The sequence below is a fragment of the Trachemys scripta genome, chromosome 2, assembly GCF_013100865.1.
Source record: "Trachemys scripta elegans isolate TJP31775 chromosome 2, CAS_Tse_1.0, whole genome shotgun sequence".
Classification (NCBI taxonomy): domain Eukaryota; kingdom Metazoa; phylum Chordata; order Testudines; family Emydidae; genus Trachemys; species Trachemys scripta.
This window is the reverse complement of record NC_048299.1, coordinates 81660091-81676684: the sequence shown is the minus strand read 5'-3', so window position 1 is coordinate 81676684 and position 16594 is coordinate 81660091. Positions and strand designations below refer to the sequence as shown.

Here is a 16594-nt window from a genome sequence, read left to right as displayed (position 1 = left end):
ACCCACTTGTCTGCAGCTTTTCTCCCAGGGAAACGGAACGTGATTGCGGACTCAGTTATCAGGCAGTTTGCAATTGACCACAAGTGGGAACTCCATGACTGCATAACTCACTACACGTTCAACTGATGGGGGGATGCTGACCAGAGACCTCTTCACCTCTCACATAAACAGCAAATACAACATGTATTACTCTGGGGAGGTCTCAGACACCACTCTCAGAGCGATACTCTCATACTGTCCTGGTCAGACCAAAATAACTATACCTCACCTCCTCTATTGCTCCTACCACAAGTATTCCACAAGATCAGACTAGACAGAGCAACAGTCATTCTGATAGCCCCCCTGCTGGCCCAGACAATTCTAGTTTCCCAACCACCCGTCCATCAGTTCCCATCCCCATGCACGATCTGCTGGTGCACTACAACAGCTAGATTTTAATCCATAGGTGCTGCACCTCAGAGCATGGTATTTGGATGGGCATCGTCTCTAGAACAGGCTTGTTCCACAGACATGGAAAGCATCTTCTCCAGCAGCAAAACATCCTCTCAGCCTCATCTCTTTAGGAGTCCACCTAGCTGCGATTAGTGCCTTCCACCCCCCCACCCTCCCCAATGGAACGCACTCGGTCTTTACACACCCATTAACTGTTGGTTCTGGAAGGGCCTCATCAGAACCTTCCCTCCCATCAAACCCTTTGCTCCCCAGTGAGATCTTAACCAAGTTCTATTTGTAGTAACAAAACCATCCTTCGAACTGTTGGCATCGTGCTCTATGTTCCTCCTTTCAATTAAAAGTCGCCTTTCTTGTTGCTATCACTTCTGCGAGAAGGGTCGGTGAACTTGGGTCCAAGATGGTGGAACCCCCTTTTATGATTGAGTCTCCCTATGCCTGCATCCCAAATTTCTACCAATGGTCACCTCCCAGCTTCACATTAATCCATTCACTTACCTGTTTTCTTCCTGAAGCCACACACATTTGCAGAGGAACGATGACTCTACTCCCTAGACATCGGATGGGCCTTGGCCTTCTATCTACAGAGGACAAGCCTCATCAGGAAGTCCCCCAGACCGTTGGTGACAGTAGCAGAAAAACTCAAGGTCAGATAGTCTCCACCCAGAGAATCTCCAAGTGGATTTTGGGTTGCATTACACTTTGCTATCAACTCTCTGGCCTCCGTCTGCCCACTGGGATGCAGGGTCATTCCACGAGAGCTCAGGCTTTGACCACAGCCTCCCTCTACGACATGCCGCTCCAGGGACATCTGTGGAGTGGCCATGTGGAGTTCAGTGCACACCTTTGCTACACACTATCCCTTGGTACAGGACTTGACAGCAGATGCCTTCTTCAACATGGCAATCCTCTGCTCAACATTTCCATCTCCATCCTTGCACCCTCCTCCAACTCCTTATTAATCACCCTCAGTTGAGTACAATAGGGACCATCACTCGAAGAAGAAGAAGAAGAGGAGGTTACTTATCTGTAACTGGAGGTTCTTAGAGATGTGTGGTCCCTATCTGTATTCCACTTCCCACCCTCCTTCCCCTCTGCTATGGATCTGTTGGATTTGTGGTGGAAAAGGAAATGGAGATGCTGTTGGTCCCCCTTGCCCTTTATTACCTCGGATGAAACCATAAGGTGAACCAGGGCACATGCGCAGACCAACGGATACTATTTTCAAATTATCCAACTCCAGACACATGGTGCGCATGCAAAACCCTCAATGGAATACGGATAGGGAACACACATCTCGAAGAACCTTCAGTTACAGGTAAGTAACCATCTCTTTTTGAATCACAGCATCTGTTGTAGTTAAATTGTTGTCTGACCCCTCATTGTCTGACACCCCCCATAATTTCCCACAACTGTAAACATTTAAAATTGATAAAAATAAAAAATGCTTGAAACCCATAATTATGCTCAACCATGAAAACATAAATTGATAAAAATAATGCTTAAAAATAAACAGTGATGATATTCATGAAAATTATAAAAAAAAAAAATCAGATTCTTCCAAACCTAAATATATGTGGTCATTAAATGTGGGTTTTCGGCTTTTTTTTGGTTTGTTTTTTAACATTATCAGTTTTGATTTAAAAAAAAAATGTTATCCCATTCCACTCAGTATACATTTTTGTACAAAACATTATTTTTTAATTAACAATTTGGGGCCTGATTTTCAAACGTGCACCTGCACTCATATACGGTTAATTACTGTGCAGTTACCAGGACAGCACAAACAAATACTGTCAGGTACAAGTAATCAGTATGTAAACTTTTTGTTTGTAAAGTTGGCAAGTTTGTTGTTAAACCGAAGAGACACATGACACCCCCAATATAATTTTAACCACTTTTCAGAGTAGAATGATGCTTTAAAGTGCACAGAAAGTGTAGTAACTTAAAAAGGTCATTAGTCCATAATATACCCTTTTTTAGATAGTAATGGAATAGCAGAAATTAAAAGTGAACAAATTCATTTGGTTATAAAACCTTCCTTACTATAAGTTTGAATTAATTTTTCAGTAACAATTTCCTGAAGGCCTTTTTATTTTCAAAGGGACGTTGGTCAAACTTCGCCCAGAATTTGCAGGTTCTGTGCAAACAAGCTTTTACAAAATCCAAAGACCAATAGACATATGCCTTATACCCATAAAAGAGCTTTATTAGTCAAGAAATTTTGATGGGAAATTTCTCAAAATAAATGGCAAAAAAGGGTTATGCCTAAATCGTTGATGGATATTCAGTTTCTGCAGAGGTGGTCAGTGTTAAGAGGTTTGTATTCTAATTCAGATTTAGCTAATTCTTCACATTCAATAAAATGTAAACTTAAGCTTTTAAATTGTATTTTACTGGTAATTGTGGTTGTTTGCAAAAGAACTCACTTTCTGTTTGGATCAGAGCCTGAAGGGGATGAGTTGGGTAGAACTCCCTGATGTGCTACTGAAATACTTGGATGGCTTTACATATGGTAGTATGGAAAAATAAATCATTCCCTCCCCCATTCCTAACTGGCAGCCCTCCTCCTACTCAGAGCTGAATCCTTCAGCAGAGCTCATTGCTTACAAATCTCAGGAGTGTGACAAATAAGAATTCCTAGACAACGTAAAAGAGGACTAATAGAACAAATAAACATAAGAACATAACTTAATAATGGCCATACTGGGTCAGACCAAAAGCCCATCCAGCCCAGTATCCTGTCTTCCAACAGAGGCCAATGCCAGGTGTCCCAGAGGGAATGAAAAGAATAGGTGATCATCAAGTGATCCATCCCCTATCGCCCATTCTCATCTTCTGGCAGACAGAGGCTAGGGACACCATGCCTGCCCATCCTAGCTAATAGCCATTGATGGACCTATCTTCCATGAATTTATCTAGTTCTTTTTTGAACCCTGTTCAAAATCTTGGCCTTCACAACATCTTCTGGCAAAGAATTCCACAGGTTGACTGTGTGTTGTGTGAAGAAATACTTCCTTTTGTTCGTTTTAAACCTGCTGCCTATTAATTTAATTTGGTGACCCCTAATTCTTGTGTTATGAGAAGGAGTAAATAATACTTTCCCCACACCAGTCATGATTTTATAGACCTCTATCATATCCCCCTTAGTTGTCTCTTTTCCAAGCTGGAAAATCCCAGTTTTATTAATCTCGTCTCATATGGAAGCCGTTCCAGACCCCTAATCATTTTTGTTGTTCTTCTCTGAACCTTTTCCTAACTCCAATATAAATAAAAGTGGACAGGAGGGGCAACTGAAGCACAAGTGTGCCTGACATTTTGTGGCATAATTTTTTTAAAATTCTAATTTAAATGAGAATTATTGACATGAAACTGAGTGAAAAGTTCCAGATTAGTCAGACCGTTTTATAATGGGTTACATATTAGACTTAGATTCCCACTTCTTACAAATAATTGTAGTACAGCGTTCCCCTTCTGTTGTCTTAGACCAAGTCTCCATATTTAAAAAAAAAAAAAAAAAGTCACTTTAAAACAATACATTATTGTCTCATCTGGCAGTATAAATTCTTTTGAAACTGAAACCATTGTGCTATAATTTAGGGATAGAGCTGTACTTTAAGTTTCAAGGGTATGTATTTAAAGGCTAGGATATTTGACTGATACTTGCAAGGTTGGGTAGTTTTGTGGGGGCGGGGAAATACATAATTGTAACTAGGGATTTTGGAGGAACTTTCCTCCTACTCCCACCCTCAGAGCTATTTGTAAATAGACAGTCATATTAAATACATTTATACAGATCTGTATTGCAGTTAAGTCATGAATAGAAAAGTTGCTACTCTTGTTTTCAATTTGGTTCCGGCTAATTTATTAGGGTTTGCATGGTGTTACTATGTTTATCTCTATTAGAGAAAAAGAATAAATTTTCTGATTGAAAAAACATTATTTTGCTTTTCCCTCAGATGGATTATAATAAAGGAAATAATAGAAAGTTAGAATGACAAAATTTAGTTAGGTCTAAAAATTTTGACTCCTTTTATAATTATTATCTGAAAGTGTCTTGTCAGATTACAAATGTGTTCCAGTACCTGTGCTTCCCTTTTCGGAGCTGTTTTGATCACCTCACTCCCAACCAAATTTTCCATCATTGTTTTTGTCTTGAATAAGAAAATGTTTGTGGCCTTTCATGAAAATTGCTGTCTTCAGCTTTTATATATTTATTTTTTTGCAGTCTAATATTACTTGAAAATATTCTGGAAGTTGAGTTCCTATTTAATTGAAAATAATGTAATTCTTTAGTATTCTGCAGTTAGAAAGATGGAAACTTGTAATTTGCTTTTGCAGCTTTGCTTCATCTGATTTGTACACAAGCATCCGAACCTAGTTCTTTAGTTGTGGAAGCTACTAAAATGCATTGCTTTTCGCATAACCCTTTTGTGGCTTTTTTCTCCTGTGTGAACTGACTAAAGCTTTCTTGTTTCCATTTGCCATCCATTTTTAATCTGCTCTGCTCCCTCCCTCTTCATGGATTATAAACCTTTACCCTAATCCTGCCTTTTACACTTGTTCAGGATCACAGTCTGCTAACCCCATTGGTGGTAAGACTCTTAAAATTTGTGTGTGCATTGTTGTTTGATCATTTGTCTACATATCCCTAACATAGGACCCTATTCAGCAGAAATTCCAGCTCACTTTCCATGGTCCTACAACTATTTAATTTAATGTAATTCTGAGAAGGAAAAACATTTCTTCTTTGTAATTGTGGAGTATCATCTTTGTAATTTTTTTTCTTCCACTATCAAAATAGCACCGATTATTTAGACCTGCAACTGCTCATGCTACTGTGTGTAAGGTGAACGGTTCAGCGAGTCAAGTGTACCCCACAGTAGCGGTCAACCAGATGTAACAAACATCTAGAAGTAGCAGAGTGATGTATATAACTTTATATTGATCAAGCACGCTTTTTGCATTTAGCGAAGGGGAAGGGTAAAGGATTATCAGGTTCTGCAAGTTTCTTCAGGGAATCTGCTGGAAATTCTCTAGTACAGAGGACAGTTATTCTATATTCTGCCAGGTCTTTCTGAATTAATTGGGATGGGCTGAATGATATGCAGAAGGTCTGCATGAGCTCTTAATTCTCACAAAACTACATAAAACTAGTAGAAATGTCTGCTTTTCATCTCCGTAACAGAAACTAGGTTCATGACTTCTGTGCTGCACAATATTGCATGTCTCATTTTTGCTGAATAGGCCCATAGATAGAAAAGGGCATTTTGCTAAATAATCATTTCAAGTCTCAATTCAACCAACAAATCATATAGTCTGTGCATGGCGCATTGTTTTCAGTTTCCCGCCTCCCTCTGCGCGGGACCCCCACACCACCCCACACATTTTTTCAGTCATTTCTTTTCTATCAAGCTTTAATGATCTTGTGGTCCGAAAATATGCCTGTGGACTTTTTATTGTTAGAGCATCTTTGCTTTTTGGTTGACACTGGTAGTCCTTGTAATGTAGGAGTACTATGAAACTTACTTAAGCTGATAGACATCTTACAGCGTTGCTATGCTTACACTGTTTCCTTCTTTTAAATGTGGCTAGGAAAATTATTATAGGCTTCATTTCATTGAGCTGATTTTGGTTAAAAATAGCTTTGCTTTTTAATTAAGATTTTTAGGTGAAATTATTTTTATTCTGCATTTGGCAACAATGACATATAATTAAACTGATTATTGCTATAAAATACAGTTTTAATTAGAGTATCGGTAAGGGATATGAATGGACCATTTGTTAGGTATTAAAATGTAAGATATCCACAGCTGAAACTTCAAAGGATGAAGATAGTCTAGGTACAAGTGACCAATTTCTTCCAATGGATGTAATATGCTAAAATCAAAGATCAAATTTCTAATAAATTGTATAATTTTTATGAATAAAATTTGCTAAGATACTTCAACAAAGAATTTTAACATCTTGATCAGGTGTGTTTTTTCATAATATGTTCCAAAGGTTGAAAATTGTAGTTTTAAAAAAGCTTTCTTAATTGAATTTTTAGAATAACTTCCATGGAAGTTAGTGGGAATCTTTCCATTGTCTACAGTCAGTGTTAGAGGATTGGGCTCCAAGAGAGTAGGATTTGAAGAAATACCAGGGCCTACTTCATCTTTTACATGTTTAGAAAATACAATAGTTATTTGTTGTGTTATGAAAATCAAGGTGATCAGTCCAGGGATGTTACAGAACAAAATTATCTATTTGGTTTAATGACTGGTGGTTCACAAATTGCAATATGTGACCAACAGTCCCATATAATTTTTAAAATGAACACACAGTTGTTGTTCTACTATATATTCCCTATGGGTGCCCCACCATAGGATGTGCATATGCTTGTGCGCTCTCAATCAAAGACTGTGAAGTGTCCGTGGGCATACGCAGAGAGGTGCCTTGTGCTTTGAACAGGGAACATAAGGAATTGCAAGCCTGCCATCACAAAGTTCCTTTTCAGCCACTTGCGGCTCGAAAGAGTCTGATGTATTCAGCTTCCCACCTTCACTTTGTGAATTCTTTACTTCATTTATTTGTTTTAGTAATTTCTTTTAGTTTATCTATTTTCATTGTTACCTTTATTTTGCATAGCAACTGTTATGTTGGTTGGGGGCAGGAGAATTTCTTCCCTTGTTCTTCTTCTTCTTCTTCGATCTTTGTTCTGTGTTGGAACCAGGGGTTGAGACTTGCCACAAGCCCTTTCCCCATATTGATGGACACTCCAGCTGCCTGCGGTGTTTGGGGGGACTCTCACAAATCACAACCCTTCTAAATGCAAGGTCTGTCTGGATTTCAAAGGCAGATCCAAGAGAACAGGAGACTAGACTTAAGCTCCTGTTAATAGAACTTGCCCTAGCTCTGGAGGTGTATGCTTCTCCCCCTCCAAGTCCCAGTACATTAGGTTCTATGTTGCAGACTGCCTCAATCACAGTTGCTGACTTGTTTACAGCCCTGGACGATAAAACCGTGTACAGGAGGAGCAAAAGTCTAGGCTGAGATCTCACCTTCATCTCTGAAGTCCTCTTCATCTCCAGATGAGGTGCTATTGCCACCACTGCTCTCCTATGCTGATGATTTTAGCTTTCCAGGATCTCATGAAAAGGCTAGTGGATTCACTTCAAATCCCACTAGAGGAAGTCCAAGAGTTGGTGGACAGAGGTCCAGGCAGCAATGTCCAGACCATTAAACACTATTCCCGTCTTTGGGACTCCGCATCAACCACAAAAAATACACACTATCTGCAGTACAGAGAGGAGACTTTATAGGAGTTACTCTGCACTTCACAACAGCAAGAGCCTACCTACTGAGGAGAGATTCTTCACCCTATCCAACCAAAGCTCAACATTGCAGTGCAGCCCACAAACAGTGGGAATTTGTCTGTAGGTCTTAGGCCACATGTCAGCCTCCAGGTATGTGACACCCCATGTGAGGATGCACCTCAGATTGCATCTATACGTGGATAAGGACAGCGTATATTCCAAACTGACATAGCCTTTCCTAAGATATCACAATGCCTTAGAAGGTTTTGGACTGTCTTACATGATGGAAGGACACATGGAAGGGCTATATTGGAACCCCATTCTTGTATCCAGCACCTTTGAAGAGCCTCACAATAGACGCATCTCTGGGATGGGAGCTCATCTACAGGGAGACTTAGCACAGAAATCAGTGCTCCAAACCAGTGTCTGGAGTTAAAAACAGATTGATATGCTTGCCAACACTTCTCTCACACCATACAAAGTCACTCAGAGTAATGCTGAACAATAGGGTAGAGATGTATTAAGTCAATTGCCAGGGCAGAGCAAGACCCCAGTCCTTATGTGCATAGTTATTAAGGCTGGAATCTGGTCTCTCTCTCATCAGATAGAAATGTCGGCAGCCTGTTTACCAGGTCTCCACAATACAATCGCAGACTCCTTGAGCAGGCACTTCTGGCGAGATCTTGAATGGGAATTCAAGGACTCTGTCTTCCACAGGATCTGCCCGACCTGAGGTATACTGGGGTAGGCCTCTTTGCTACCCTGAACAAAATGAAATGTTTCCTGTTCTACTGCAATGGAAGTTACAGCTATGACTCTCTGGGGAATGCCCTGATAACATGGCCTTGTACCCTTCTTTGTGCTTACCTACCTATATCATTAATCCTCAAGACTCTTCTCAAGCTGCACTGAGAAGGAGCATGAGCTAGCCTCGTATCACCTGCTTGGCTGAGACAGGTGTGGTACTCAAACCTCATCCACCTCTTGGGGAAGGTAACACCCCTCAGATTTCCTATTACAAAAGACCTATTGGCACAGGTATTCATCGATCCCATCCCCTTCTCTCTGAATCTGAGAACCTGGCTGCTCAGTGACTCTCAAGCATGGAATTGACCTTTTTGGCTAGAGTTCAGTCAGTTTTCTTATCTAGTAGAAAGCCTAGTACTCATAATACTTGCTTGCAAAGGTGCAAGCACTTCCAATCATTGTGCTCCCTCACATCTTCTAAAGACTAGGAAGTTCTGCTTTCTAACATCCTGGGCTACCTGTTTGAATTAAAGACATAGGGTTTCTCAATGAGTTCTATCAGAGTACATCTGTCACCATCACAGCCTTCCACTCATCTATCAGGCTTCTCAGGGTACATCTACACTACAGGGGGGAGTCTATTTAAGATACGCAAATTCAGCTACGTGAATAGCGTAGCTGAATTCGACGTATCGCAGCCGACTTACCCCGTTGTGAGGACGGCGGCAAAATCGACTTCTGCGGCTTTCTGTCGGCGGCGCTTACTCCCACTTCCGCTGGTGGAGTAAGAGCGCCGATTCGGGGATCGATTGTCGCGTCCTGACGGGACACGATAAATCGATCCCCGAGAGGTCGATTTCTACCCGCCGATTCAGGCGGGTAGTGTAGACCTAGCCTCAGTCTTTGCCACACCCTATAGCAATCAGATTTCTTCAGGGCATATACAGCTTGCTTCTGCCATTCGACAGCTGGCTCCCCTGTGGGACTTCAACTGACTTTGAATGCCCTAAAAAAAAATCCCCCTTCAAACCAATGGCAACCTGCTCTCTCTCCCCAAAATTTTGTACCTAATTGCCTTCACCTCAGCAAAGTGAATGGGGGAGTGGGAAGATCTCATGGTGGACCCAGCATGTACCACCTTCTACAAAGACAAGATTATATTACATCCCTATCCTTGCTTCCTCCCAGATGTTATATTCCTCCCTTGGAATATGAGATTAACCAGGAAATTCACCTACCAGTTTTCTGCCCAAACCTTGTGCCTCCAGAGAATAAACCTTTGTCCACTGAATGTTAGGAGGGCCCTTGCTTTCTATCTAAACCATTTTTGGCATCTCCCAGACTATTTGTATCAATTGCAGATAGGATGAAGGATCAACCGATTTCCACACAAACTAAGTGGGTTTTGAATGCATCTTGACCTGCTCGGAAAATGCTGGTGTTCACAGAGTAACAGCACATTCCATTAGTGCTCAGTCCAGATCTGTAACTTCACTGAAGGATGTTGCCAGAGCAGAAATCTGGAGGACTCCTATTTGCTCTTCTCTCCATGCCTTTGCCAAACATTGCTTCATTTTATCTGCTTCCCAAGATAACTCATTTGGTGATGGGGTTTTTTTTGTGTGTGTGTTCTGGACTTATCTCCTCACTGAGCTGCTGCTTGGGTGTCTCCTACAATGGAGCACCCATAGGGACATATACTCGAAGAAGAAGGAAAGGTTACTTCCTTACAGTAACTTGAGTTCTTTGGGATGTTTTGTCCTTAAATGTGCTCACCTCCTGCCCTCCTTCCCCTCTGCTGTGGAATTCAGCTTCGCTGTCAAGAAGGAACTGAGTGGTGGCGGGCTGACATCTCTCAAGTTGCACTCGTTCAGAGCAGGAGGAACTGCTTTGTACAGGCATGGGCTCACAGATACTACGTTGCAGTCTCCAATCGAGAATGCATGGGCTTGCATACATCCTATGTTGGAGCACCCATAGGGACAAAACCTCTTGAACTCAAATTGCTGTAAGGTAAGTAACCTCTCCATCTTCACATTCGGGAATATTGGATGCTTTTGTAAATACTAGTGAAAGGAATAATATTTTTGGTGTGCGATTACAATTGCTTGCTATGGTGCTCATATAGTCCTAAATACCATAAGAGTTTTCAGACTTGCAGGGATATTTTTATACCTATACCTTGTGAGAGGTGCTTTATTTTTAAAACTAGATGTAGATCTTACAGATTTTTCTCAAATTTTATATTTTATCTTGTAAGTTCTTCCAAACTATTTTTTCAAACCATTTCAGTCAAACATGTTGTTTTTCTGTTTTTTTATCCTCGCTATTTATCTGAAGTTATTTATTTTTACTTATTTTGCCTTCAGCTGGTAGTCGATCTGGATCTCCTGGAAGAGTTTTGACTACAACTGCACTTTCAACTATGAACACAGGGGTTCAGAGAGTGTTAGTCAATCCAGCAACAGCACAAAAACGGAGCAAGATCCCACGAAGCCAAGGATGCAGTAGAGAAGCAAGTCCTTCTAGATTATCAGTAGGTAAGAACTATCAAGTAACCTTTTTAGGTTTCTTTACAGATGATGTTACTGTATGCATTTGGTGCCTAGTTACAGATGGTGGGGCTGGAAAACATATAATTGAAACTCTAAAATCGGACTGGGGACCTGCAAAGCCAACTCCCAAGGGAGGCCTATGATTTGCAACAGTTTCAAATTTAAGGTAGGACTATGAAGTTTGCTGTTCTCTGAATGCACTGATCTATGCTCCATGCTTACTCTTAAGCAAAGAAGAGGAAGTGTGGAAGGAGCAAGTGAATAGGAGCCCCTATAAAAATCCAACGTTGTTGGGAACCCTCAAAATCCTTATGGCAGCCTGGAAACACTGAAAACTGGGAAGAAGACATCAAGACAATTAGAGTCCTTGAAATACTTGTTTTATAGTGTGTGTGGGGAGGGGGGGTAAAAATGAATGTATTATGCTTCATATTTCCCCCAAGTACAGCCTCATGGTATAACTCAATTATCTATACGTTCTTGAAATATGTCAATCAATAAAACCGAGGTTACTGCTATCCGTAAGCTGGTTTTCTATAGTATTTTTATTTAGTTTTACCTTACCTTAAACTGAATTATTTCCCCCCTTTTTAAATAGATTGTTGTACTGTACACTAGTGTAGCAAAAGCAACATTTATTTCCACATTAAAAAAGAAAGATTAGCTGGAACTAAACTGAGTAAGTTATTGAATGAACTACTCTGTTTGTATGTTCTTCACAGGCTGTACTGATTAATGTTTCAACTATAATCTGAAAAAAGTTACCATCCTTTTCAAGCATTTTTTCAACTTTCTTTAGAGAGGTTCCAAATTCACGTTAGTTTATGTTGTGGCGAAGATACTTTCATCTGAACTGGCTGCATTTAGTGCAATTCGTCAAATTCATAAAATGTCAGAAGATAATACTGTAATGCTACATGAATAGAGGCAACGTCTGTTCTTAGAAATACATAATTGATCTGATTTATTGCACAAACAAAATTACATTAAAACTACAACTTTTCTTGTGTCTTCTCCCTTTCTGTGCTGCTGTTTGTCTGTACACTGAATCATACTAGCACGAGGCAGCCGCATTCCTCGACCTAGTGTGAGTCAGGGGTGCAGTCGGGAGGCCAGCCGTGAAAGTAGCAGGGACACAAGCCCTGTCCGCTCTTTTCCACCCCTTGGTAAGTACTTGGAGACCTTCATTGTGCCTATTTATGCCTTTCATTATCTGCATCTAATGAACCCATGCCTTCTTCATTTAGCTTATTGTAGGTAACCATTTTCTTTGCACTCATTTGCCATTTAGTTTCCTGGAGTATTGATCAATGTGTGAATGAAATGCATGTTAAAAAAGTAAATGCCACACTAGTATTAGTCTTATCCTTTACACCAAGAACCTGGGAAGATAACCTCACCACACAGTTCCTAGATTGAGGCTTTAAAAAGGGCAGTTCTGCTCAGAAAAGTGACTGTAAAAATGGCGTTGTAAGATTACATGTTTTTGTCTTGATTTCAATATGAAATGCATATAAATAAAAAACTAACTGTGACTAGGTTTGCTTGAGCTCAAAACCTGGGTTTTTCTTCCTGCTCCCTGGATCAGATAGATCGGATTGATAACTGGTTTTATATTGCAGGAATAATAGGAATTATAGGGCAGTTACTAAACAATTCTATTGATAGAAAAGAAAAAATATTGCTATATTGTCACGCTAGTGAGAGTGTAAATAGAAGTAAAAAAAAAAATTTTTAATTCTATTTTTGTCACTGAAGTAAGTCAGTATGAATCTCAGTGCAGATTAGTAGCAGATCCATTGAGTTAGAAGATGCCAGTTTCATGCAGTCATTTTTCAAAGCAGATTTGCGCTGTAAGAATAGTCTACATTTTTTTGGAAATAAATGGAAGCAAATAGTAAGGGCCCTTGTCAGAGTGGGTGAACCTAAATCCAGTTTTGAAACCTACTTTGTGTCTCAAAAACAGGATAACACACATTTAACATAGGTCGCTATATGGGGGAGAGGAGGTTGGCAACTTCTTTACATTTCAGATTTGCACAACCACAGATACTTCAGACTTCTTTCCTAGAGCTACTGTCAACAATTACACAGTTTTCACATGCAATACTGCAATTTACTGGCCTGACACTTAAAATATTTGCAAGTATCAAACTGACAAGTATTTACAAAACTCAAACGGAAGTACAGGAATCACATAGTTGGCTTTAAAAAAATCAGTAGCTTCTAATCATAAATCATTTTATCTGGTTGAAAGTTGCCTATGATTTAGGTAGCAAGCTTGTCTTGAAAAGATAATTTTAGTTGGTTTGGGGCTCCTTCTGTAAAGTAGAAAATGTATCACTTGAAGGTTCTATTTGAAATTTACCTACTTTGTATGAATTTATAATAGATTTTTAGTGCCTTTTTTTATTTCCTCCCAGTTCAGTATAGTCTACAGCAAAGATACCTTGCTTCCAACTCCTCAGCTCACTCCCAGAATATTAAGATATTTACTCTATTTTCAACCTCAAAGTGTTGAAAATAGAGTAAATATTCCTAATTAGCATCTGAAAGTCTGATCCTTATTTTGGGCTGTGAAGGCAGTTTGCACCTTTCAGCATTATTTTTACTGGCAAAGAGTTGAGTAAATAAATGGAAGCGGTCTTAGTATCTAATGCTAATTTAACCAGATGCTATTTAATCAGGAAACCTAATGAAAGAGCACATTATATAAGATCCACTAGTCAGCTCTTATAGGTTCTGTGGTGTCCTACGTATTTGTTTTAAAAAAAAAAGTGTGTTTTCAGATACTTCTGTGCTTCTTTTGCTACTCTGCAGCTTGAATTTGAAAAGTTTAATTGCTTGCATGTTGTATATGATTGACGTGTTATGCCAAGCCAAATGCTCCATATTTTTAAAACACCATTATTAAAATAACTTCATAATGTTGTTGTTAGACATTGGGTTACTGGGACAGCTGTTACTTGAAATGTTACTTTTGTTGTTGTTAATGAAGTTTTTAACCTCTGTGTTCAGATGCCAAATACCACGAGTAGGTTGTATCTGTTGCTTGTATCAAGAATGTAAAATAACCCTTATGGAAATCAAGATTTAGTAAAAATGTATGTTCCTGAAATAAATATCACAGGACTTCTTACCTTTCTATTTCCTGATTTCTTTGTTTTCAAATTTCCCTAGTGATTAGTTAAGTCAGTTTGTCTTATTCCATATAATTAGTCTATTGTTAAATTTATTTCTTTAAACAATTCTGCAGACTATGGTCTTGAATTTTCCACTGATTCCAGTGCAATGTAGACTAAGTAAATCAGCTGTCTCAGTTGTTAGTTTTCTTTTATATAATGTCTGTGACAATTTTACATATAACCCTTTTACAACTGTAGACTGTTGTTAATGGCTCCCAAAAAAGAATATTTTGTTTGCATAATGTCCCAAGTTTATGCCATTTCTATGTGTGGTGTATAAACCTTTTTGTAATCTCACATCACAGGGATTACAGATGCTGATATCAAAGAAGTGGCAGGGGGGCACCTATTTTAATTCACTGCTCCTGAGAAACAAGTGATTTATATGCAACTGAATATTGATTTATGATATACAGTTAATTTTAAAGATTTATAATTTTCAAGATTACTTTCTAACTTCCTTTGACCAGAAAGTACATTATTTCTTAATCCTTTTCAACATTTTTCATTATAACAAATCTTTAAAAATTTGGTAGAATAATAACTAAATTAAATAATTAGAGATGGTCCATTATAATATCAGGAGCACAAAGAGCACTCTTGAAGAAGAGATTGTGGAATAACGTCAACTTTACCTGTTATAATATGTTATAGCCAAGTATTAGCATATTTTGGCTTGCTTGTTTTATATAATTGTGGGGAGAGAGGTTGTTTTAAATAGTATTCCTAGTGATATTATGAGCTCTTAATTCATATCTTGAGTGGAAGAACTGAATTTTCAGTGGAAATTATAGAGAAATTGGTCCCACTATTGCATGTATTCAAAGCCCTGCAGATAGCATGTATCGCTGCCATTGATTTTGTGTTGTCTTTTATACTGCTGAGTGTCTAGTCGAGTGTGCTGGCATATGATTGCCAAAGAACCAAGCATCCAATAATATAGTTAGTGGGGGAGAAAAAAACATACTTCATAGTTAAATAACGTAAGCATATTTATATTGATGCAAAATATATTAAACATTGCTTAGTGGATTACAAAAATTACAATAAAAATGTCATCTATTGCATACTAAGTGGGCTTGTCTTCACTGTAAAGTCAACTCAGGTTATAAGTGGAATGTTACCAGTAACTCGAGTCCTGTCCATACCAGGACTGATTGATTTAAATCACAGATTTTATTCATTATTTAAATCAGCAAGCAGGAAATCTTGATTTAATAACTAATTTCAATCTTGTTTTGCATTTGTACTTCAGTTATTTTCATTCTCATTGGTTTGTATAACCATTAAAACATGCTGATTTGCAACCAAATATAGCCTTTACAGTAAATTTGTCCATACTTCTTACTAATCAGGAGGATGTACAAGATCTATACACATGTATTTAATCAGTTATATAGCTTATCATACATTTGTTCAGATTCTTAATTTTTACAATTAGAAAATGGTGAATGATACAATTCTTTTCTAGTCGATTACAATTTTTTACTCAGGGTTGGTGTCAAGATATATTTGGATGGAAATGTGAATTAAATTTAAATAGTACAAAACCAGCATTTTTAAATTGTTATTTAAGGTAGTTTTACTTAACTATGTTGATACATAAGAAAAACAAGTAAGTTTATCAAAACATATTTTGCGTTTAAAACTGATTAGTTAAAGAAAGGAAGTATTAACTGTAGTTAGTCAACTGATGGATTCAGGGCCCTCCCTAGCTATTTGAGTGCCCTACGCAGCCACCCCCAGGGCTGTGTGGGACCCCAGACCTCTTCTCCCCCCCCCCCCAGGTCTGGGAGGCAGGACCTGTGGGGGGCCACTTTTGGGAGCCCCAAAGGCCCAGAAAGGCCCGGGGGGATTAGTGGGGGGCCGGGACCAGCCCGCTCCGCTTCCCTCGCCCCAGCCCCAGCCGTGTCACTAGGGGGAGGGAGCTTGGGGGAAGGGATTCCCCCCACCCCACCCCCCGGCAGCAGTGGGAAGTGGAGCAGTCCGGCCCCAGTCTGCTCTACTCCGCCTGCTCCCAGCTGTGGCACTCTACCTCCTGCTGCGGGTGAGAGCTGGGGGTGGTCCTTTCCCCAACCCGAGCGACATGGCTGGGGCCAGGGCAAGGGAAGCAGAGCAGGCTGGGGCCACGTTTCTCCGCTTCCCACCACCAGTGAGTACGGGGGGGCAATCCTTTCCCCGCACTCACTGGCGGTGGGAAACAGAGCGCTGCAGCTGGGAGCTGGCAGAGTAGAGCAGGCTGGGGCCAGGTTGCTCCGCCTCCTGCCGCTGCTGGTGAGTGCAGGGGGGAAGAGGTGGAATGGGGGTGGGCCGGGGGTGGAGCAGGGGGAAAGGGTAAGAGGCAGGGCGGAAGGAGTTG

General features: G+C 39.8%; 1 protein-coding gene across 40 annotated transcripts in view; it reads left to right on the top strand.

Moving 5' to 3' along the window:
- Positions 1 to 16594, top strand: part of CLASP2 (cytoplasmic linker associated protein 2) — a 277986-nt gene that overhangs the window by 190672 nt on the left and 70720 nt on the right. For 22 of the 40 annotated variants that reach the window (XM_034761039.1, XM_034761049.1, XM_034761042.1 and 19 more), the window contains 2 exons: positions 10865 to 11035; positions 12109 to 12216. In XM_034761039.1, coding sequence (XP_034616930.1) covers positions 10865 to 11035; positions 12109 to 12216 — 279 coding nt within the window. Of the gene's footprint in view, positions 1 to 5018; positions 5046 to 10864; positions 11036 to 12108; positions 12217 to 16594 lie in introns of all 40 variants that reach the window. The other 18 variants (XM_034761038.1, XM_034761043.1, XM_034761035.1 and 15 more) reach the window with 2 other exon arrangements.